The following is a 23,557-nucleotide window of genomic DNA, read 5'->3' as shown; positions in this document are numbered from 1 at the left end:
TCAAAGACAATGTCATTGATGTCAAGACACAAGAAGGAACTAAGACCAGTAGGGAGCAACAACTAGCAAGGAACATTGATGTTTGACTCTAGTTCACAAGGGTGACCAAAGAGAGATGAAGTGTAGGCCCAACAGAGGCGATGACAAAGGAGATCCACATAGATGAAAGAATGCTAAGTGAAGACAGTATGAGAAGAAGGATGCCAAGCGAACTAGAATTAGATTGACCAATGACCATACATGATGGTTTGGCTAAGTCAACAAGGATAGCATAGAGAATGATACTCGTGACTACTACATCACAAAGAGGGTAAGAGTGCATTCATTTTTGCACTCAATGGTTATGGGTTAACATATCGAGGAACCATTAGAATAATTCAAATTTGAATTATTTCCAACAAGAGCAAGTCATTGAGGACACGTGACACTCGTGACTCTTGTATAAAGATGTTGCATCTAACAAGAGTGGTGCACTGCTGCAATAGGAAGTCAAGATAGAAGTAGGGGTCAATTAAAATTTTTAACTCACATATTAGGGTTTCAAATCCAAGCAAGAAGTAAATTTAAGAGAAGATAGGGTCAAAAGAGAAAGATCATATTTCTGAGTGATTAGCCTAAGATCCAAGAGACTCGAGCTAAGCATAATCTTAAAGTGTGAAGGAGGGTGACAAAGAGAAGTCACTACCAAAGATTTAATGAATGTGTTGCGAAGAAGCCAATAAGAAAAACTAACACAAGTGTGATCATGTGCAAGAGTAGATAAAGGCAAGTGTACAAGTGATCAAATCTGAAGTTGCAAATCCAAGAGAAGGAAGAGCATAGTTCTAGACGAGTTAGAAGAGCTAAAGAAGGTTCCATTTCAAGCTAAGTGCAGTAGATATTTTTCTATATCATTCCCTATTGTTTACTAATATCTACAATAGAAGATCTCATCGAGAGTGGACCCTAATAGGTTCTTTGTATTAAAGCCCCTAACAGGGTAACAGATTAACTTGTGTTTAGAAGTCCTTTAACCAGGTTTCTCCTAACATGGCAATATTTTAACAAGTATTATCAAATTCCCTTAACTAGGTAGTACCTAACAGTGTGTTTGTAATATTTTAACAGAGATAAGCTCTTGATTGGGCACACTTGAGGAGATTCCAAGATTTGTGAGGATCAAATCACACACTGTGGTTTTTATCCTAGTTAGGTTTCCATGAATACTACATTATGTGTTGCTATGTTCATGTTATTTTTTTTATTTAATCTTGATTGGTTAAATTGTAGCTAACACAAACCTGTAGACTAGCGTGAAGTGTAGTAGAGAGTGAAAATTTGAAACTAGTGAGCATACTGTCACCCCCTCCCAAGATACTAACCTATTTTTGGCCCAACAATTGGTATCAAATCCTAGGTCTTCTAAAGTAAAAGAGTTTAATAGCTCAAGAAAAAGATCAAAATATTTAAAAGAGATGCAAAGAATTTTTCAAAGGAAAACTATAGTTTGTGGTGTAAAAAGTGTTTTTGCACCTGAGAACTCTTGTGATGCTTAATAGACCCATGTAGGGGTCAAATATTTTGAACATGTTCTTTAACTTAGTTTGGACCAGCTAAAGGAGAAATAAATGCAAACAGTCACAGTGGATGCTCTAGCAAGCACCTTGTCCTACTCTAAGTACAAAGATGTTGAAGACCTAGAAACAACATATGGGATGTGAAAGAAACTCAAAATAATCTATGGTGGTGATAAGCATGTCATGAAGGATAAAGTTGAAATCCTAAGAGGAAATTTTAATGACATGAGGATGCAGGAAGGTGAAGACATTGAGACCTACGAAAAGTGAGTGAAGGATGTTATGCAAGCCATCAGAGCATTTGGAGGCATACTAAAATAAGATGAGTTATTAAGAAAGATATTAAGAACCCTACAACCCAAATATTCCATAATGGTATCAAACATTCAAGAGCTTAGGACAATAGAAGAGATGGAGATATCTCTTGATGCCTTAGTAGGAAAGCTCATTGCATTTGAGTTTAGAAACTTTTCCAATAATCAACCACCTAAGGTTGAAACTACACTCAAAGCCTTAGTTGCACAAAAAGAAAGTGAGGAGGCAAGCACATCAAGATATAGAAGAGATTTGGAGAGTCTATATGTTGAACAAATTGACCAAGAAGATTTGGAGGATCTGTTTGTGAAAAGAATGTTCAGAGGAAAAGGCAAGTACAAAGATAAGTTTCCTTTCATATTCTTTAACTACAAAAAGGTAGGATACTATGCTACCAGATGTCTAGAGAATGCGAAGGAGACCAAAAAAACACGAAAAATATCCAAATGGAAGGAGAAGAAGAGATGTTACATTGATGAAGAAGGTGTGATTGATGAAGAATCAACCAATGATAATGATGAAGTATCCTTTGTTTTCATCACAGAAGAAAGGGTGTAGAGATCCCTAATAATCAACACAAGTATCCACACGAACTGGATAATAGACAGTGGTCTCTCGCACCATATATCTTGTGATAGGAGCAAGTTCCATGAGGTCGAGGCCTACGATGGAGGAATAGTGAAGTTCAGCAATAACTCACTATGCACGGTGATAGATAAGGGTATTGTAGCCCTGAGTAAATCCACTACATATGAAGATGTATATCTAGTGAAAGGATTAAAATATTACAAGTTGAGTGTGGCCCCACTAATGGAGAAAGGTAATAAGTTTGAATTTAATAAAGGGTCTTGCAAAATATTTGACAAGACAGGAAAACTCTTAGCTATAAGAGAATAAAGAAGGTAATCTTTTCTACCCCAATATTTCTAACAATACTTTCAAAATATCTAAAAATGATAACAGTTGGTTGTGGCATAGAAGGCTATGTCATGTGAATTTTGAAAGAAATGTTAAAGTAGGAAGGAAAATTTGTGTAAGGGGTTTACCTCCTATTTCCAAACCAGCAATGTTATGTGTATAGATTTTCAATTAGGAATTCTAGTTTTTCTAGCAAGTCACTTGCTTCTGAACAAATTCTAGATCTAGTTCATACTGACTTGTGTGGTCCCATGAGGAAAAAGAGTGTATCTATGACATATATGTTATGTTATTTATTGATGATTTCTCTAGAATGATGTGGACTATCTATTTAAAAGAAAATTCATAATCCTTCCACATATTCAAAGTATACAAAGAAAAAGTGGAAAGAGAGACAGGTAGAGCATTGAAGTGCTTGAGATCAAACCAATGACTTGAGTTCACCTCGCAAGAGTTTGATAGTTACTATGAAGAGTATGGAATCAAAAGACAAATGTCAACTCTCATAACACCTTAGCATAACAGTATTAGTAAAAGAAGAAACAGAACCATCATAGATTGTGCAGGAATATTAATGATTCAAAACAATGTACCACAAATCTCCTAGAGAGATGTTGTGAGCACAGTTGTGTACACCTTGAATAGGATATAAGTGAAGAAGGGAACCAAGATGGCTTCCTATGATATGTCGTTTGGTCAAACACCATCTATCAGTTATTTCAAGGTATTTCGAAGTAAATGCTACATCAAGAGAGATGAATATCATGGACAATTTGAGCCCAAAAGTGATGAGGGTATCTTTTTGGGATACTCTACCAAAAGAATAGCATATCGATGTTTAAACACATGGACAAATAAGATTGTGGAATCTTCCAATATGAGGGTAGATGAGTTCTTGGAGAAGAATGAAGAAGAAATCAAGAAAGAATCGGGAGAAGACAAATCGTTTGAATGCATTCCATTAAATGATACAGTGGAGAGAGTATAGGTGGAGGAGAAACTTGTACAAGAATTTGTACCAGCACAAGCAGAAGGAGCTCATATGAAGAGCAATTAGAAATTTCACCTAAAGGGGAACTGGTGCTAGAAAAGTATGTGAGAAGGCACTACTCAACTGGCTAGATCATTGGAGGAAAAGATGTTATTCTGATGACCAGGAGAAAAGCAAGAGAGATGGTATGTCTTCTCTCACACATAGAACCCAAAGCTACAAGGGAATCTCTAAAAGATGAAGACTTGAGAAAGGCCATGGAGGAGGAAATTGATCAAATAGTAAAGTACAATACATGGACCTTGGTCGCTCGACCATAAGACAAGAATGTCATTGGTACAAATTGGGTGTTTTGAAACAAGATGAACGAGGATGGAGAGGTGCTCAAAAATAAGGCCAAACTTATTTGCAAGGGCTAAGCACAAGAAGGAATAGACTATGGAGAAACCTTTGCACCAATGGCCAAACTGGAAAGAGTCAGAATACTCCTAGCATTTGCAACCTACAATAATAACTTCAAAGTGTACCTTATCGACATAAAGTCTACATTTCTAAATGAAGTTTTAAGAAGAAAGTGTACATGTTGGACTAATCAAAAATGTTCCCCTTCAGGATTTGTGACATGGCTTAACCACCTCCTATGCTCTATAATTACAATGATTGTCTTGGCTATTAATAAGTTAATCTTTTGGTGCAATCATAGCCCAAGCTTGTAATAAGTTGTATCAGATCTTGGTCACAAGTTCAAATTTCCTCAAGTAACATTGGGGGGGATTATTGGACTAACAACCAACATTCCCCTTCGGGATGTGTGGCATGGCTTAACTACCTTCTATTTTCCATAAGTCTAGTGGTTGTATCGAGCATTGACAGGTTGATCTTTTGGTGCAACAGCAACCCTATCTTGTAACAATACATTCAGCAACCAAACGGTTTGAGAATGAACAAGGTAAAAATTAAGTATGTAGACTAAGAAAATCCCTATATGGATTGAAATAGAAACCCAGAGCATGGTATGAGAGATTGCAATCATACTTGATAAAGATGAGGTCCATAAGAATAAGTGACAACTACAATTTATACATGAAGTAGGAAACAAAAGCAAGTTTGTTGATTACAAAAATATTTGTTGATGACATCATCTTTGGAGGAGATGATAAGCTAAGTATTTTGTTCACTGAAGCCATGAAGAGAGATTTCAAAATTTTCATGGTCGAAAAAATCAAATTCTTTATCAGACTTCAAGCATCCTAATTGAAAGGAGGGATCTTCGTTGGGAAAACAAAATATGTGAAGAAAATCCTGCTAATGCTCAATTTGGAGGAAGCAAAGCTAACATGCACTCCAATGGTGACCACTTGCAAGCTATCAAAGGAGGATGAAATCCTTGAAGTAAATGAGACACTTTACTGATCCATGATTGGTAAAGTGTATTATGTTGTGCATAGCAAACCGGACATAGCACTGGAAGTTGGAATAGTAGCCAGATTCTCTGCCAACCCAAAAGAGTTACATATGGTAGTTGTGAAGAGGATTTTCAAATATCTAAAGGGTAATTAAGAATATGGCCTATGGTATTCTTACAATGGAAACTTTGAGCTTAGTGTCTTTAAAAATGTTGACTAGGAAAGAAACATAGATGAGAGAAAGAGAAAAATTGATGGCCCATTCTTTCTTGGAGGAAGATTGGTTACATGGGCCAGCAAGAAGCAGAGCTACATATCACAATCAATAGTTGAAGAATAATATATTGTTGCAGCAATAAATTGCACTCAAGTTGTTTGGATCAAACAACTACTTAAATAAGTTGAAGATAAAATGGAGGAATGGGTAGTTATCAATTGTGACATCACTAGTGCAATTAAAAATCCAAAAACTCGATGATGCACTCAAAGACAAAGCATCTATCAATCAAGTAACATTTTATGAGAGAGCAAGTGCAAGAAAAAGAGGTCGGATTGGAATATGTACCAACCAAGGAGCAATTGGTCAATATCTTCACAAAGCCTCTTCAGAAGGATACTTTTGATTATCCAAGAGAAAAGTTAGGTGTCCTACCCCAATCTAGCTTGAGCTAAGATTAGACGGGGAAACATCAATCCATGATCAAGAAGTGAAGAAATCTAAATGTGGATTGATGAGAACAAAAAACTACTCAATAGGGGGAGCAATCATATAGATGAAAAAGGGGGGAGAAGATGGTCTCCTTTGGCATTTTTGTCAAATAAGGAGAAGTTGAGAAGGGCAAAAGAGAAGAAACAAAAGAGGAGCCAAAGATGAACGCCAAAAAGAGTGAAGCCTCACAAAGGACCAAGATCAGTCAAAACATGTGGATGCATCATCAAAGGGGAAGATGTTGAATGAAGAAGAGACATAGAAGGCAAGGCATCAAAACAATGATGAAAATGTGTTATTGTTATCATCAATGCCAAAGGGGGAGATTGTTGGCATAACTATCTTGAACCTTGAAGACTAACTAGTAGACCAATCGTTGAACTCAGTTATCAAAGATGTTGTCATTAATGTCAAGACACAAGAAGGAACTAAGACCAGTGGGGAGCAACAACCAGCAAGGCACATGTATGACTCTAGTTCAAAAGGGTGACCAGAGAGATGAAGTGCATCCCCAACATACATAGGAGATCCACTTAGATGAAAGAATGCTAAGTGAAGGCACTATGAGAAAAAGGATGCCAAACGAAAAGTAAATCATATCAACCGATGACCATATAGGATGGTTTCATCAAGTCAGCAAGGAAAGCATGGAGTAGGATACCCGTGACTGCCACGTCACAAAAGAGGGTAGGAGTGCACTCATCATTGCACTTAATGGAGATGGGTTAACATATAGAGGAATGGTCTGAAGAATTTGAATTTGAATTATTTCCAATAATAGCAAGCATCAAGGACACATGACTCCCATATGAATATGTTGCATCTAACAAAAATGGCTTATTATTGCAATGGGAAATCAAGCTATAAATAGGAATTAGAATCCAAATTTTGAATTAATAGATTAGAGCTTCAAAGACAAGAAAGAAGTAAATATAAAATAAGACAAAGTTAAAAGAGAAAATGCCAGATTGTTGAGTGGTTAGCTTGAGAGTCGAGCTAAGCGAAATCTCAAAGTGTTAAGGAGAGTAACAGAGAGGTCACTATTAAAGAGTTAATGAATGTGTTCAGGAGAAGCTAGTAAGCTAGAATAGCACAAGTGTGATTGTATACAAACCAAGAGCGTGAGTGAACAAGTCTGAAGTTGCAGAGCCAAGAAAAGGAATAGCATAGTTCCAAACAGGTCAAAAGAGTTGAAGGATCTATTTCAAGCTAAGTGTAGTAGATACTTTTTTAGATGATTCCATGTTGTTTACTAATCTGTACAATAGTAAATCCCATTGAGAGTGAACCCTAATAGGCTCTTTGTATTAAATCCCCTAACAGGGTAATACACTAACTTGTCCTTGGAAGTCTTATAACCAAGCTGCTCCTAACAAGGCAAGACTTTAACATGTCTTGTCAAAAAAATTTACTCAAGTGGCACTATCTTTTTAATATTTTAATAGGGATAAGCTCTTGATCAAGCACACTTCAACGGAGTACAAGCTTTGTGAGGATCAATTCGCACATCATGGTTTTTACCCTAGTTGAGTTTCCACAAGATAAATATCATGTTATGTGTTGCTATGTCTGTGTTCTTTATTTTAAGTTAACTCTAGCTGGTTAAGTTGTAGCTAACACAAACATGTAGACTAGTGTGAAGTGTGGTAGAGAGTGAAAAGTTGGAATTGTTCTTTATTTTTACTTAACCCTCATTTTGGTCTTGTCATGTCGCTTGTTGTGGGCTTTCATAGATTAACTTCTGTGATTATCTTGTGAAGGATTTTGGGTTCCTTCAAAACTTGTTTTTCACTTAATCAAAAAAAATAGTACATGTGCAAGATCTAATAATAATAATGAATTAAACAAGAACTTAATTTGCATGCAAACCCTTGTGAGAGAACACTACAACAACAAAAATTGTATGTTCAACTTATATTTAAAAAATTTGCAGCCACAACCTATGGAAGCCTCTAATCCTCAATAATTAAGCAGCAACTTAATAAGACACGCCAATATCTTTCAATATTAGGTACCAAACTAGATATACTAATTGTTATCCATAATCTACTTATGTATATATTATAATGTTTGCCTCTGAATGATCATCTATGATATTTTTTACAACTCTACTAGTATATTAAAAATAATTTTGTATCTTCTCCACAATATCTTATTCCCTTTTATATTCCCATCTTCAACTAAAGTGATACACCTCTTTATGTGGTAATCTACCATCTAAGAGACATGAATTTTGTTATAAACTATTTTTTGCATTTCACCTTTATTAACCTTTATTGTTGTCCTTGGTAAGCTTTAAATGCTTCATTTGATCCAATCTAGTTGCAACTTTTTATATTTATGAATCTTATTTTTTTTCAATCACTACCTTTTTAATTACACTAATTATAGCTTTTGAATTTCTACATCTTTTGTCTTTTGTGTTATTTTTTTCTTTTGTGAAATCACTAACTTGGAGATTAATTTGTTGCATTTTGATAATTAAGTTGTTAAATTCACAGTAATCTTTGAATCGCTAGACAATCATAATTTGCTTACTTATAATCGCCCTGTCGCTGCTCTTTCCAATGATAAACAAAAGAATCCTTTGAGGCAAAAAAAAATTGAATATATTAACTTTTCTTTACAAACTTTGTAGACACCAACCTACAAAAGCCAGCAATCCTCAATACTACCTAACCAGCTTAATAAGGCACAAGTCTCTTCTAATATAAGGTGCCAACCTTGATATAATTATTCTTGTCCAAAATCTACTATAAATATACTCGCATATATGCTATAATGTTTCTCATTACTCTACTTATAAGTATGTTATAAATCCTTGTAAGACTTAAAAAGAGAGTCAACAGCAGAAACTATCAAATGATCATGACTCATAGCCTTCCACCAAGTAATCGCACCTTTACAATATAGAAGAACAGAATCAGCAATTGTGTGATTAACAAAGAAGCAACACGACACCAAACGAATCTAGGGCTATAGTCCATGGTCAATCCCCAACCATGAACACTACATCCCATTTTTGGGATTATTTAGATAGAAAATAATAGTTACGTACAAATATAACCAATAACACAAAACAATAAAGCACACATAAACGGAACAAAAGACACAAAGATTGAGTGTGATTCACCCAATCATGTGCTACGTTCCACCAAGTAATCGCACCTTTACAATACAAGGGAACACAATCAAAGGTTATGTGATCAACAGAAAAGCAACACCTACAACAAACAAATTTAGGGCTATAGTCCATGGTCAATCCCCAACCATGAATACTACATCCCCATGGTTAGGAATTTAGGTAGAAAATAAAATTTATGTACAAATATAACTAATAACTCAAAGGAATAAAGCACACAAATGGAACAGAAGATACAAAGATTGAGTGTGATTCACCCAATCCAAGAGTCCAATGTTATTATCCAATAACTTCAACCTACTACAATCTACAATCTCCCTTACCACTCAATACGCTACAAGAAACTATATATTTATAACCTTAAGCCAGTATTAGGCAACCCTAAGCAAATATTAGGTGACTTGCATCGGCTTAACAAGCTAAACCTAAATATACTTGCAAGTCAACTTTAGAAAATGTTTAACAAGTCACCTCAATAATGATTGACAAGTTAACCGCCCAAAAAATTCACCTTATGAAAAAATGTAGAGTACTGCCACATTAGTCACCATAATCAACAATCTCCGACTTGGTGACTACTCGAAATCGACACTAAATCACCCCCACTTGGAGACTAGTACTTGTAGCCACCTAGCTACCTGAGAAGATTCCATTAGATTGACGCATCCTAGACTATGTTGTTCATTTATTAATTTCAATCTAAAAAACCAACCAAAGTTGAGAAAGAGTTCAGCTTCTCCCTTCACATTGTCTTTGTAAACATTTTTGTTAGATTATCATATGCATGTATTTTTCCCAATTTTCATTGTCCATCGTCCAAAACCAACCAAATGAAATGGTAATGCAACCTAATATGTGTTATTTTTTAATGTAAAGTAAAACTCTTGACAAGATGAAATGGCACTCTGATTACCTTACACACATAATTTTTAGTATGGGAGTGTTCCAACTACTCCATGAAACATTCTAGTCATATCATCTCTTTGTTAGAATATGTAACAGCCACATACTCTTCCTCTGTAATGAATAAAACATTTACCTTCTAAAATCAAAAAATCTAACTCACTGTTTTCAACAGTAAATATATAATGGAGAAAAATGAAAGTTTTGCAGCCAAGATTCTTAATATTTTGTTTTGCATCTTTAGTACTTCTACCTCTTTGAGCTCTTCAGATCTTTTTATTACTGATCGTAGAGTTTTATTTTTCATATTATTATCAGTCGTTGTGCCTTTCAACTTTGAGCTCTTCATCATCTGGACATCTTCCATCTCTCTCCTCATGCTCTCTAGCTTGATGGCTCAAAATTTGATACAAAACGTTCACTTTAAAAATTTACACAATTACATTCAAAAGAGCTTATTCCAATATTCCATCAAAATTTGATACAAAACGTTCACTTTAAAAATTTACACAATTACATTCAAAAGAGCTTATTCCAATATTTCAAAACATAACGCTAATAAATATACTAAAATAGCTACTCTACTACTAATTATATTTTTTTATAATGAATCATGAAACATGTAGAAGTGTTTTGATTGGAAGTAGAAGACACCGTTATCTCTTGTTCATGCCCATACATTTTGAATGGCTTGAAAGTCAATTAAGGATTTAGGCCATAATTATAATCAAAACTATTCATTGTATCAAGGATTTGTTGAAGGCATTGCTTCATTAACTTAAAGTGCTATTAAAACTTTAAATGTTTTAAGTAATTATTCATTTTTTATGTACTTTATATGAAAGAACAAAATATTAAATGGTATAATACTGTAATTAGTAATTGTGATTTTTAAAATTTTAGATCAAATTAAACTATAAAAGGCGTTGAGTTCTCAATATGAAATCTTACAACCAAGTAGAATGCCTAACAGTATTCTACATAATTTAAACTTCAATAATTACATTTCAAAAAAATAATAACCTCAGTTTAAGCAATAATCTTCCAAACAGTAAGCTCAGGTTTAAGCAGTTGAATTGCCGAGCTTGAAAGCTTTTCAAATATTTAAATTCAATGCAAAACTTGCTGCGAAGTTGATATTTACAAGTCCTACAACTTGTAGCCTACATCTAATAATAATTTAGCAAAATCAGACTGTTGTTTGTATCCATTATGAACAAGATTCTTAAAAGCTCAAAACATAACTTCAATAATTACATTTCAAAAAAATAATCACCTCAGTTTAAGCAGTAATCTTCCAAACAGTAAGCTCAGGTTTAAGCAGTTGAATTGCCGAGCTTGAAAGCTTTTCAAATATTTAAAGTCAATGCAAAAACTTGCTGCGAAGTTGATATTTACAAGTCCTACACCTTGTAGCCTACATCTAATAATAATTAGCAAAATCAGACTTGGTGTTTGTATCCATTGTGAACAAAATAGATTCTTAAAAGCTTAATCGGTAAAAGGCGCAACCTTCATTGATTAAGGTCAGAGAATGATTACATGGTTAGGTAGAGATTACTGAACACAATTGCTTAATGCAGTGTCGAAGAATCAGACTCTGACACTGTAGAAATCAATTTGAATGGTGTAACACATTTTAGAGAGATCTTTAACAAAGTTTCGCACTAGACTGAAAACCTCAAAAACTTAGGTATTGAACATTTAATTCCTGATGAAACCTGCAGGTCTGGAAGAGATTTAGGAAGAAGAGGATGACCAAGACTGAAGATTAAGAAAGCGATTGAATACCTCAAAATAAGTTTCAGCATCAAGTGTCCAGTTAGTTAAATGATGAGATTGTTTTGTTCACGGACTCTAACAGGAACTTGTAGCTATGCCCCAACACTTAAGTCTTGCTGCACCTGACACTACCAAGCTGCAAGAAAACTAGGGAAATTCATCCTCCTAATACAAACCTAAAAACAAGGGACAGCCAGAAAATCAGGTTTTTGTGTAACTGATGCTAGAAGGCTGCAAAATGATTTGGAATGCTAATCTCCCAATACATAAAATATGTCTGCCTGTCTGTGCATGTACAAAGTCACATTTTCAGGTCCAGAGTGAGCTTCACAAAAAAAATGCCCCAAAATTCTTCGCAAATGAGTTAAATGATTGATGCTCCTGACATTAACAAGCTGCAAAAAATCAGAAAATTTATCCTCCTATGTGAACCTAAAAACAAGAGACAGCTAGAAAATTAATGATTCATGCATCAGATGCCAGCAGACTGCAAAGCTGTTAATCCCCCTTACATTTGTGAAAAAAGACCTAATGGAAGGCATAAGTGCCTTGCATTGACATCAAATGGCTAAAAACTACTGCATACCCTGCTCGATAAAGAAAATATTAACTGATAACTAAAGATTGCACCTGCAAATTACAAATATGTTGCATCTCATCCAAAAGTCATCTGCAATCATCTCAAGTGGTACAATCTCCAATTAAATTCCAAAGCTAGACCTCGCAATGATTACCAAAAACTAGTACACTCAATGCAAACTGCATAATTTTAGCCTTGGCTAAAATCCTGTTGATAGTTCCAGAGAAATTTGATATTCTATGGACTTCCAGACTAAATCAAAAAATCATTGGGACTTTGATGCAATTAGTCACATGAGACACACTTGTGGAGTTCAAAAGAATTAGACACTCCTACTTATAATATAGCTGGCCAGATGTAAAAAAAAATCTCCATAATCCCAACAAAATCAGTACCATTCACTGGCAGGTTTCATATCACTTGAGGAATAAAGTTTTCAATTCATATGCCTTTCGTGGCTTATAAATCAGAGGTAGTATCAATATTAATATAACTTATTCAGACTAACATTATTTCAGCAATTATCCCAGATTGTTGCTCAAAACACTTATTCAGTGCACCTGCCTTGGAAAATCAGAGAACTCGGTTTCATCATTGCAAACAATAAAGTAGTGAACTTAAATTTGCTAAGTAATCCAAGGTATAAACTTTTTTAATTTTAAATATATTTGTTGTCTGCTGTGATTTGAAATAATGATCTGGATTCAGTTGGAGAATGAGATCATGTGAAGTGAGATTTCCTACCAATAAAAACATATAGAACATAATGTGCACATCATGTGCAGCATCTCTGTTGGCCACAATGCAATGACATTAAATAGTATACACAAGCAGACAGCTTGCAAGGCAAAACTCCCTAACCTGCATTTTCCTTTCAAAATTACCTTTAGCAGATTGTGAACCTTACAAGCTTGGCCCTCCAGCAGATTATGAATATAAGATTTTCTACTGCAAGCACAAGATGGTATTTTCAAAATTTACACAATAATACTTCAACATGTTGAATCTTTTATGACACGGTCCGTCCATAACATACAGCTGCAAGATAAAGATTCTTTGCCCACTTTTCCTGAAAAAATATATAACAGCATTAGATCGAATTCAAAGAAAATATGCAATTGACTTGGAGAAGGCAAGACTCATTGCCTTGACGTGAGTACTGGGGAAGGCAGAAGTGCGAAGCGTCTCTTGTGTTTCATCCCCTGGTTTTCGCCTCGGAACACTAAGAACAAATGCAGCCTGATCAACTGTTGCTGCAGTGGCAGTAATGCGATAACCACTATCCCAGCGTCTATGGATGCCTTCACTTGGATATAGAAAATCAAGTTCCACCACCTGCACAAAAGGTGTTTGCAAACAGTCAGAAGCATAGAAAAAAACAATTCAGCCAGTCACTTTTTAATATAAGCAGCACAACTTTTCCACATGGCATCTGAACCACCTGATCTGTAAATCCTGCATTGCGCGACATGACAACTCCCCAACGAGATCCTGCAGTGGCCATTGAAGTCACATAGAAGCCTTCTCTCCATTTTTTGTTTATCCACTTGAATGGAAAAGATTCGCTGACTTTATAAGATTGTTGTGTATATGGTGTCCCTGAAACATGTTGACATTCTTTTAGAACTTTCCATTTCATGACCAAATTCATCTAACAAAATATCATGGCAAAAAGAGATGAGATAGTTCTTTACTAAAATTATGATTGATCATAAGTAAAAACAGAAGTCCTGTACACGTGTAAATAAATAAAACTTTACCAATCAATTTATCAAAGTACTTTAACCTGGAACACAATTTGGGTTCAAACTTGTCTGGACTTGTGTACATTGTAAACCATAAACTGGAAAAGGGTAATCCTAAAGCAGAAAAAACAGAGAAGCTTTTGCATATTTTTTCATAAAAGCCAAAAAAGAAGCATGCCATGCAAAGATCTTGAACCTGGCTGTACAGGGTATAAAAGAATTGGGATTTGTGATCAAATTTACGCTGATCTAAGTGCTTGTGAACTGAATCCGGGAGCTCTAATGTCTACCATAAGATAAGAGAATGTTTCAACTATCTAAATATAAAATAAATCTATACACAACTAAATTCTTGGACCTGGTTGTACACCAGAAACAAAATTTGGGTTAAAGTTGTCCTGGTCTAAATAAACATGCATCGGTCCTGAAATTACTTAGGCTGGCCCCAAACCCAGCTAAGCTGTCTACTTTTTATGTGTTCATGAAAGTGAAAAGGAAATAAGCTGCAACCTACCCTAATCAATAAGCTTAAAGGCAAGAGCATTAATCTTTGTATACAAGAAATGGCAAATAAAATGGCTCTCTTGTAAGGGATATGACTGGCTTAGATAAAACAGATGCTAAAATCTTCCAGTGGAAGAGAACCTCCAACCACATGCCAATTATTAGAGTATAGATATCCAATATCTTAATGATGAAGAATATTAATTGAAGCTATATTATTTACCTTGAAATTAACGTATTCTAATTTAATGCCTGTCTTTTTCTCGCTGTTTTGATGTATAGCTTCAATTAATATAGCTTCATTAATATCTATCATGGTTATGTCTGTCTTTGCGTCGCTGCTTTGTTGTGCGAACGAGTTGCCTGCATTGTAACTCGTAGATGCTTTTGGATGAAAAGATTTATGTGATCCTGCTACTTTACTAATACTAATAATATATATCATATTTATCAATCAAAAAGAAATATATTTATAATTAATATTAATATTAATACTAATATTAAGAAATGCAGGCAAGAGCCTACAACACAACGGTAAACTGTAAGCCAAATCTACCCGTGCTTAATAAAATAATAATTAATAATAGTACATAATAATTAATCTTGTCTTCAGCCTCTTACGGTAAAAATATATATATATATTAATAAATGCAAAGGCCTGTCAAATTAAAAGTAAATGGCAATTATTTTTGCTAGCACACATCACTACACTCCGGCCCATGCTTCTTGGAAAATGTTTCTTAGAATTAATTAAAAAAGGAAGAGCACAATGAGTGGAAAAAAACGATATCATTCACAAAACAAAAATGACGACTTTGAATAACCAAGATCTAAATAACAAATGCACCAAGATGGCAAGAAATGCAATGGCAGATCAAGCACCCAATAATGGGGATAGAAAAGCCAGTCAAGATGATTTGTGCTCTTTATTCACTTCATTGCATCACAGCAGAAGAGCTTGCTCTTCATTGTTAACTTAAAACTGTAAAATTTATAATCAAGAAAAGAAAGAATTGTGTGAACTTTACGAGCACTCACTTGTTTTGCCTCAACATTTAAATCATACAGGACAATGATGATAGATGAAAGACGAATGAATAAATGATCAGCGACACATTGTTTGCCATTTTTCTTACAGTTGGAATATAGTTAAATCTAAATGAAAGGTTTCTAATAAAAAGCCAAGGCTTAAAATTGATTTCTAAATTCAGTCATCTTTTTTAGATTTATTGTTTAAATAACAAATTCAAACAGTTATCTTGGACGCCAACTTTTCTTCTGGGTTTAATGTTCCTTAATGCTAAGTACCTTTTGCCCCAAGAAAACCCTAGAAGGCATTGATTTGGACACTTCAGAGACAAGAAGGCTTGCCATAATTTATGGCAAACCAAACAATCTTTAGGTCAAAAAGTGAAGGCCTACACAAATCCTCTATTGAGATATTGTCTAAAACCAGTGTCCATATAAACAAAATATCATGTAATTACCCTGTATAACCTTGATAATTTCAAATGCTTATAAATAGGATTACAATGGCAGGCTTCTGTACACTGTCAACCTTCCCAATGCAATTCTACTTGCAAACGTCTGAAGTGGAGGCCTCAGACTCTATGTTACCGGATGTACTTGCTGACTGCCTGGATTCGGATGCAGAGGGGTGTGGAGGCAGAAGCAGAGTTTGATGCGTGGAAGACAAATTTGTATCAACAGCTGACTGTGTCATTTGATATAGAATTCCCCTGGATGTTATAAAAATTTTATCCTTGATGCTGACTGGCGTCTGAATGTTGTCTGGATTTTGAATGTTGAATGGAATGTGTTACAATATTATATAACTATATACAGGATGTGTATAGGCGGATGTTACAGTATGCAGATTTGTTAAAATATTTGGTCATTTATTGGAATACTAATATAAGTATTATATATATTGAGATATATGAATATTAGAGTATCAACATTAATAACATACTAATATGAAGATTATATATTATATATGAAAATTATATCATCAATATCAATATTAATATTAATATTAATATTATATATAAATATTCATTTATTCTATTATAGTATCAATTGGCATTTAACATTTATATTGATCAATGATGAAGTATCATACAATCAAATGATTTAATTCTCTATATTTATTGTATTTTTTTAGTATGTGTGTGTGTATATGTATATACACATATACCCAAATGCACCCAAAAAAAACCACACATCCGCCCACAAGATTCTCGTACCTACTTCTGCATCCACATCCACGCCTGAATCAGTAACTTAGCTCAGACTGTCTAAAAACAAACCAGGTTATCTAAAAAGAATCTGCTGGTTCTTGGGGTGCTCACACTCTTCAAGAAACAGAAACCCGCAGATAATGAGTAAACAAATTTAAATTGTGCCTCCCTAAAAGCAAAACTAAATGTGCATTACAAAAGTTCTTGAAGTTTATCACAAGACAAGAAAAACTTTATATGATCAAAAGTTAAAACACGTGCCCATCAAACTTAGTGAGTGATATATTTGGTTGAATTATGAATATTATCTAATGTTCAATAATAGATAAATTAAATTTTCTACAAAATTCAATCAAAAAAAACAAAACAAAAAGTACAGCTCACCTTTAGACATTACTACCAAAGAACTCCCATTAGTGGCCCCTGCTATTGCACTGATATAATAGTTTTTTTCCCATTGTTCCATTATCCATTCCTACAGAATTAGAAAAGGCAAAAATTAATTTTATTCTTCCTGGGAAAAAAAGCAACTTAGAACACCAATGTAAATTATGCCTGTCAATAGTTTACTAATTTTCAAGAGTGTGCAGAACAAATGTCCAACCTTGTGAAGGAAGGACTGTGAAAGTTCATACACTTGTGCTGAAAACCCAGTTCCCGCATCCATAATGAGAGCCCACAGATTTGTGCATGAGGCTACACAGCTTATGAATAGACCATCTTCATTTCCTTTTTCGACATGTTGTGCCAGTCTGGTGTCTGCAACATTATAGTGATACCTAGTAATATAAAACAAGCAACATTATGTTATAAGTTGAAGAAACTTGTACATAAAGAAATCAGATTCCTGAAAGACAATCCCAAAACATGGCACAAAATAAAAATAGAGACTTTAAAAATTCTAGTCAGCAGATGCCTGTTCATTCACAACTAACGAAAAAAGATCCAAAGTACACATCATATCTTGTAAGACAATCACAAGATATAGCACAAAATAAAGCAAAAAGGTTTAGAAGTTCTATCCAAGCAGATGACTGCTCATTCACAACTAATGAATGAAAAAACAAAAGCATGCATCATATCCTGTGCAACAAAGTTTCCAAAACAAAATAAAGTTTATAGAATGCTGAAAACAATTGTATAGTAAAAAATTCCTTTACATACAATAAAATCATCAATTATGAAAAACAAGAAAATCCATGACATATTTGCAAAAAGAAAAAAGAAAAAAAAAACTGCTTTTCAAAAAATGGAGCAGTGCATACCTCTGCTTCATAGGACGCCGAGCATTGTAAACAGATATCCATTGTGTGGCTGGCATTCCTAGCCGTACTTTCTTCTTTGGTTGTTCCTCATCATCTTCGTCCATTGTCAGCCTGCCTCGTTTTTGACCAACCTGGCAGACAGTTTGAACCAAAAATAAGCAACCCCTAATGTTGCCTCGTATTTTCAAATATTGGATTAACCTGAAGACAATGATCATTAAACATTTAAGTGTTTTCCATTCAAAATCACACCTTTTGAGCACCATCTGTATTAAGTGGTCTGACAGCTGGGTTTGGAGCAATAATACCATCAAAAAGTGAAATTAATTTCGAATAGTTAGGCTCCTCATCAAATTTCAAATTTACAACAAATTCAAGGAACTGCTTGAAAGGTTGTGGGCAAAAGCAGCAGAGCATTTCTGGAGAAGTGGCCATTTTTTTCTTGCAAACCAGGAAGCCTTTATTGTCACCCTGGTAGCCTTGCCAGGGCAATCTGCCACGGAGTAGAAAAATAAGAGTATAAGCAAGGGATTCAAGATCATCTCTCCTGCTCGCAGTTCTTCCCAGATGTGCGTGCACACTGGCATATCGAACAGTTCCTCTGCATCACCAGATTTTTAGATTGTATAAGATCAAAATCTTAACCGCAACGTTAACCTCTACTTAGGAAAAGAACACAGATAAAACATAAACAAGCAAAATGTTAAAATATATTTATAACAACTTGCCTGAATACATCCGGCCTTTGGTCGTACTCTACATGCAGTCCACTTGTGGTATCTTTCCATTTTGTTGCTGAGTTAATAATGATATTACACAAACATATATAATTAATAATTTTACAGAAAACTTAGTTAAGACTTAATACTAGATGAACCTAACTCAGTGACAAAACAACTTACTAACCTAACCCAAGATCAACAAGAAATAGTTTCTTTTCATCCGGTGTACCAGGTTGACCAAGTAGAAAATTTTCAGGTTTTACATCACCATGAACATAACTGGAATTCAGGCATAAACAACAATTAATCATGATGCTTGCTGCACAGAAAAACACACTAATAAATATTGTATTCATAAACTAATTAATCCTAATCTCTACTGCATACCCTCTGGAATGCATCTTCTCTAAAATAGATATAGATTCTACAGCTATGCATGCAACCATTTCTGTAGACATCCTGCAAACAGTTAGGAGACTGTCAATTTGCAGATAAGAACCCTGCCAGAACAGCTACCATGCTGACAACAAACAGATTAAACTCAAGCAAAGTAAAGAACTAACGCTTGTCCAGATGAATTCCAAGCATCCCATAAACTAGGTCCCAAGATATCCATGACCTACGGCAAGCCACATAGAAGAAAACAATGTCAACCCTGTGTAGAATATGATGAGGAAAGATCAAAAAGGCCTAAATGTTTTAAAAAATAAAATAAAAGTCCATTAAAAAAAATTTCCTCCTTTATAATTAGAAAAGGGCAACAGTAGAAATTTATCAGCACAGAAGCCAATACCATAATATAGTAATCACCCTGACGACCCTTGTAGTGGACACGAGGAACACCATGACTCCCTCCAAGAGCACTGTTCAAACAAGACAGACTATAAGAAAATCATGCAAAGAAACACATACCTAAAGCACTTTGTAGAAGTATGCATTAAAGCAGTAAATCAAAGAAAAAAAAACTAGGAGTCGACCATTATCAGACAAAATAAGCTTCAAAGCAGATGGAAATTTGAAAGCCAGTGAATTTAACTATACAAAGATCAAAAAGATCAGTCTGATACTTACGCATAAACTTGCCATTCATATGGAGGCCCATAATTGCATCCTTTACTACTCCTGTGTTCAAATTTTAAAGCAACCTACAAACATGAAGCAATGGGCGCATATCACACAAACTGTTGAACGTTGGCAAAAGGTTTAACAATATTAACAGATTTCATCATTTTTTGAACTCAAGAAACAATTTGAAATATTTAATAATATGCGCATCATGTAAGTGCATACCTCCACAGCACTAGGACCCGTAGCTGTACCACCAGAAACACGACGACCAACATAAACTTGACCAAAACCACCTTTACCCAACTTCCTTTCAATTTTATAGAGAGGAGAACCACCTACTTGAACCTGCCCCAAAAAAAATAGAAAAGAACAAAGAGCAACAAGAATTGTTTAATACTATTCAAATAAATGATAGCTATGCAATAAAAAAGTGCAAAAATTCCATTCAATTGAATAGATTGCAAGCAAAATCAGTGAGAATTTTCTGAACCACTAAAATACAGTCTCTAAAATGTAACAGAAAATAAATCAGAGGCACTTTGAACATTCAAACTATAATCGACTACCTTATCAAAATCTAAAGAGCAATATAGGAAGGCCTTAAGGCATAGATAATGGCACTTTCAAAATCACAATAGGCAATCCATGAAAAATAACCAACCTTTCAAAGAAGAAATGTAATTAAAGACTATTTCCAGGAACCCCCACAATCCTAGGAACGATGTATGAACAAATAAACAGAATAAGCATACAGGATGTGTTAGCTCTATCAAACTAATCGACCCTCCAATTAAGAATCGTACAATTCTAATGAATGATCTTGATTATTATTTTTTTGGGATGAACAGGACTATTAAGATCTCGAGGTCATAGTGATTATGACCGAGCATTATTAACATTATTTGAAGAAAAAAGCTTTGAACCATTGCATGTACCATAAAGCTTCGCAACCATTTCATTTCCAAATGCCCTGACTGAAGACAGTGTACAATGGTTTAGCCATTTAAATACTGCTATTTCAATAGCTACATTCCCTTTCCGTGACTGTGGTATGTCATTCCATTCCCTTCAATCCGTGTTTTACAAGTATGGGCTGTATTTACCTCTCATAATTACACACGGTTCTATTGCATCAAAAAAAAATATATATAACCTGATCGAGAAAAGCAAGAGATGTTTAGCCCCTCATTACGTCTGCATTTTACAAGCACGGGTTGTGATCCAGAAAAGCAAGAGATATTTAGCCATTCCTTAGGCTGCATTTTACAAGCGTGGGTTGTACTTAACCCTTATAATTTATATAAGTTCAATTTCATCCCAAAAAAATAAGGCATATACAATGATCGAGAAAAACAAGAGATTTTTATCCAGTCCTTCGGTCTGTATTTTACAAGCATGGGTTGTATTTACCTCTTATAATTTGAATACGGTTCTATCTCATCAAAAAAAATAAGATATATACCCCGATCGAGAAAAGCAAGAGATATTTGGCCATTTAAATTTAATGCACTACCATTTCAAAAAGCAAATAATCTGGCCGAGAAAATCAGGAAATGTTTCACGCTGGGCCATCAAATCGAATGGTTTACTATGTGAAAACCCCAAAGATTCAAATTGTAGGAAAACAGAAGCGAGTGCGAGAAAACACACCTTTTCAGGAAGAGGTGCTGTACTGCCTTCGTCTTCAGCGCCGGGCAGCTTATCGGCGCTCCTACCTGCACTGTCATCATCCATCTTTTCGTCAGCGACACTAACCCTAACCGCGGCTAAATCTTCCCCAGCTTTCGCCTCTGCTGACTGCCGCCCTTTCTCTTCACGAAGACTTAATCTAACTGCAACAGGCTTACTCACCCTACGCCCTGTCCTGTTTCTTTTGGGCAAATTCTTCGGCTGTAAGATGGCAATGTCTTCGGCCTTATTCTGGTTCGCTAGGTCTGCTGCCTCTTTTGCTACAGCGGCTCTGGTACGCACATGATCGGCTGCAACGATCTTTTTCTTATCGGCGTTGTTAATTTTCTTCTTGTTATTGGGGATTCCTCGTCTGGCACGGTTTGAGGGCGGGCTACGCTGGGGTTTATTGCTATTATTCAGAGGGGGAACACGACCCTTGCGCATTCCACTGCGCAGCTCAGGCATCCTTCACCCATAAAATCCAAAGATCCAACCATTTCTTTCTTTCACACTCATCCAAATTCCACCACCATTTCCCCCTAATCGGTCATACGAAAAAAAAATTCCCCCTGACAATCTCGAAACGGCCGTACCGAATCTCAAAACGGCATTTCACAAGCGTAAAACCCCAATCCAATCAAGAGCGTCGCAGACTGCTCCTCCAATGAAAAGTCACCCAAAATCAAAACATTAATAGCAAAATGAGGAATAAAAATGGATTTGACTCTGACCTCCTCGATATAGAAAGACTCTGACGCTGTTGAGCAATGAACAATCTGAGGCAGCCGAGTGAGGCTCGATCCGGTGATGTCGGGGTTTCAATCTATAGAAATGCAAGAGGCGCCCACAACCTGCTCAAAAGTAATCATCATTTCCTTTCCCTGGTATTGCGAGAGATGGAATGAGAGAGGATTTACTTATTTATTCATTAATTTGTTGAGGTCAGGTCTTCTAAGACAAAAAGGGGGTTGGATATACAAGGTACCAGATTCTCAGCCTTTTTTGGCAAATTGTGTTAATTTTGTTTAAATAAGAGTTCTTCCAAGTTTGTGGAATAATAGTTAGGAGCGGAGTGTTTCATTTCCTTCTCCAACTACTCTTTAAAGATAGTTGGCGAAGGGTAAACTTTAAAAAATAAATTCAAATTAAATAAAAAGTTAAAATAACGTATTGGGAATATTTGCAATGTAACAATAAAGTGTGAATCGTATATGTGGGAAGTCTTGGGTTTGACTATACTTGAATTCCGATTCATGTCTATTGTCAATAAATTTTTAACAATACTTTAAAATAACATATTAAAATCTTTGGTTTATTAGATTGACATAATCATAGTGTCTTTTTAATGCAAATTTTCTAATACAAATATATAGAATATTTACTTCAATCTTACAATTGGTTTTCGTAGGTTGGGAATTGGCTTGATTTGCGAGAGTTTTCTATTATAAAACACAAGGTCACAATGTGTACTCTCTCCATTAAAAGCCTACTATATTTTTAGAAAAAAAAGGAACAAAATAATTATTAACTCCAATATGTAATAAAATTATGCTCTGAATTTGTATAATAATTGGTTTAGAGTATCATTGTTAGAATCATTAATTTGTCCCTTTTACAAATATAATCAAAGCTTATTTAGTATTTTTGAGAATCAATTGATTTACTGATAAATTAAGATGGAGTCATTTTTAATAATAGAGAATGTGAGTCCAAAACTTATTTAGGCTCACCACAGATAGATAGTGATTTGGAAAATGGTCAATGATTGATGCATGTTTCTTATGATTTGGATCTAAACCAAAGAACAAAATTATCCTACTAGCATTTGACAAGAATAACAACATAGTCTTGCAATATAGGTGGTTTTCCATGAAGATGTGAATGTGTTTTAATTGTTTGAAAATGTTTTATTATATTAAAAAAACAACTTTTTATAAAATAAGAGGACACACTTGCAACATGTTGTTGCCATACTGTTTTAGTATTGAAGATGAAATTGTCATAAATCGTAATAGGCATATTAGAATCTTGACATTGTAA

General features: G+C 34.8%; 1 protein-coding gene across 1 annotated transcript; it reads right to left on the bottom strand.

Moving 5' to 3' along the window:
- Positions 1–12,924: 12,924 nt before the first annotated feature.
- On the bottom strand, positions 12,925–22,411 carry LOC149575341 (casein kinase 1-like protein HD16). The gene is made up of 15 exons (XM_089815111.1): positions 21,497–22,411; positions 20,069–20,191; positions 19,850–19,923; positions 19,572–19,641; positions 19,342–19,397; positions 19,166–19,237; positions 18,963–19,057; positions 18,785–18,851; positions 18,309–18,657; positions 18,057–18,187; positions 17,396–17,570; positions 17,176–17,266; positions 13,744–13,901; positions 13,449–13,637; positions 12,925–13,371 (listed from the first exon to the last, which is right to left on the bottom strand). Exons 1-15 carry the CDS (start codon positions 21,980–21,982, stop codon positions 13,312–13,314), a joined length of 2,196 nt encoding a protein of 731 aa, XP_089671237.1. The 5' UTR covers positions 21,983–22,411; the 3' UTR covers positions 12,925–13,311.
- Positions 22,412–23,557: the final 1,146 nt, after the last annotated feature.

This window comes from Cupressus sempervirens, chromosome 2 (genome assembly GCF_028749045.1).
Source record: "Cupressus sempervirens isolate cs-2001-9-10 chromosome 2, ASM2874904v1, whole genome shotgun sequence".
Taxonomy (NCBI): domain Eukaryota; kingdom Viridiplantae; phylum Streptophyta; class Pinopsida; order Cupressales; family Cupressaceae; genus Cupressus; species Cupressus sempervirens.
Note: the sequence above shows the minus strand (reverse complement) of the source record. Positions and strands in the feature narration are given on the sequence as shown.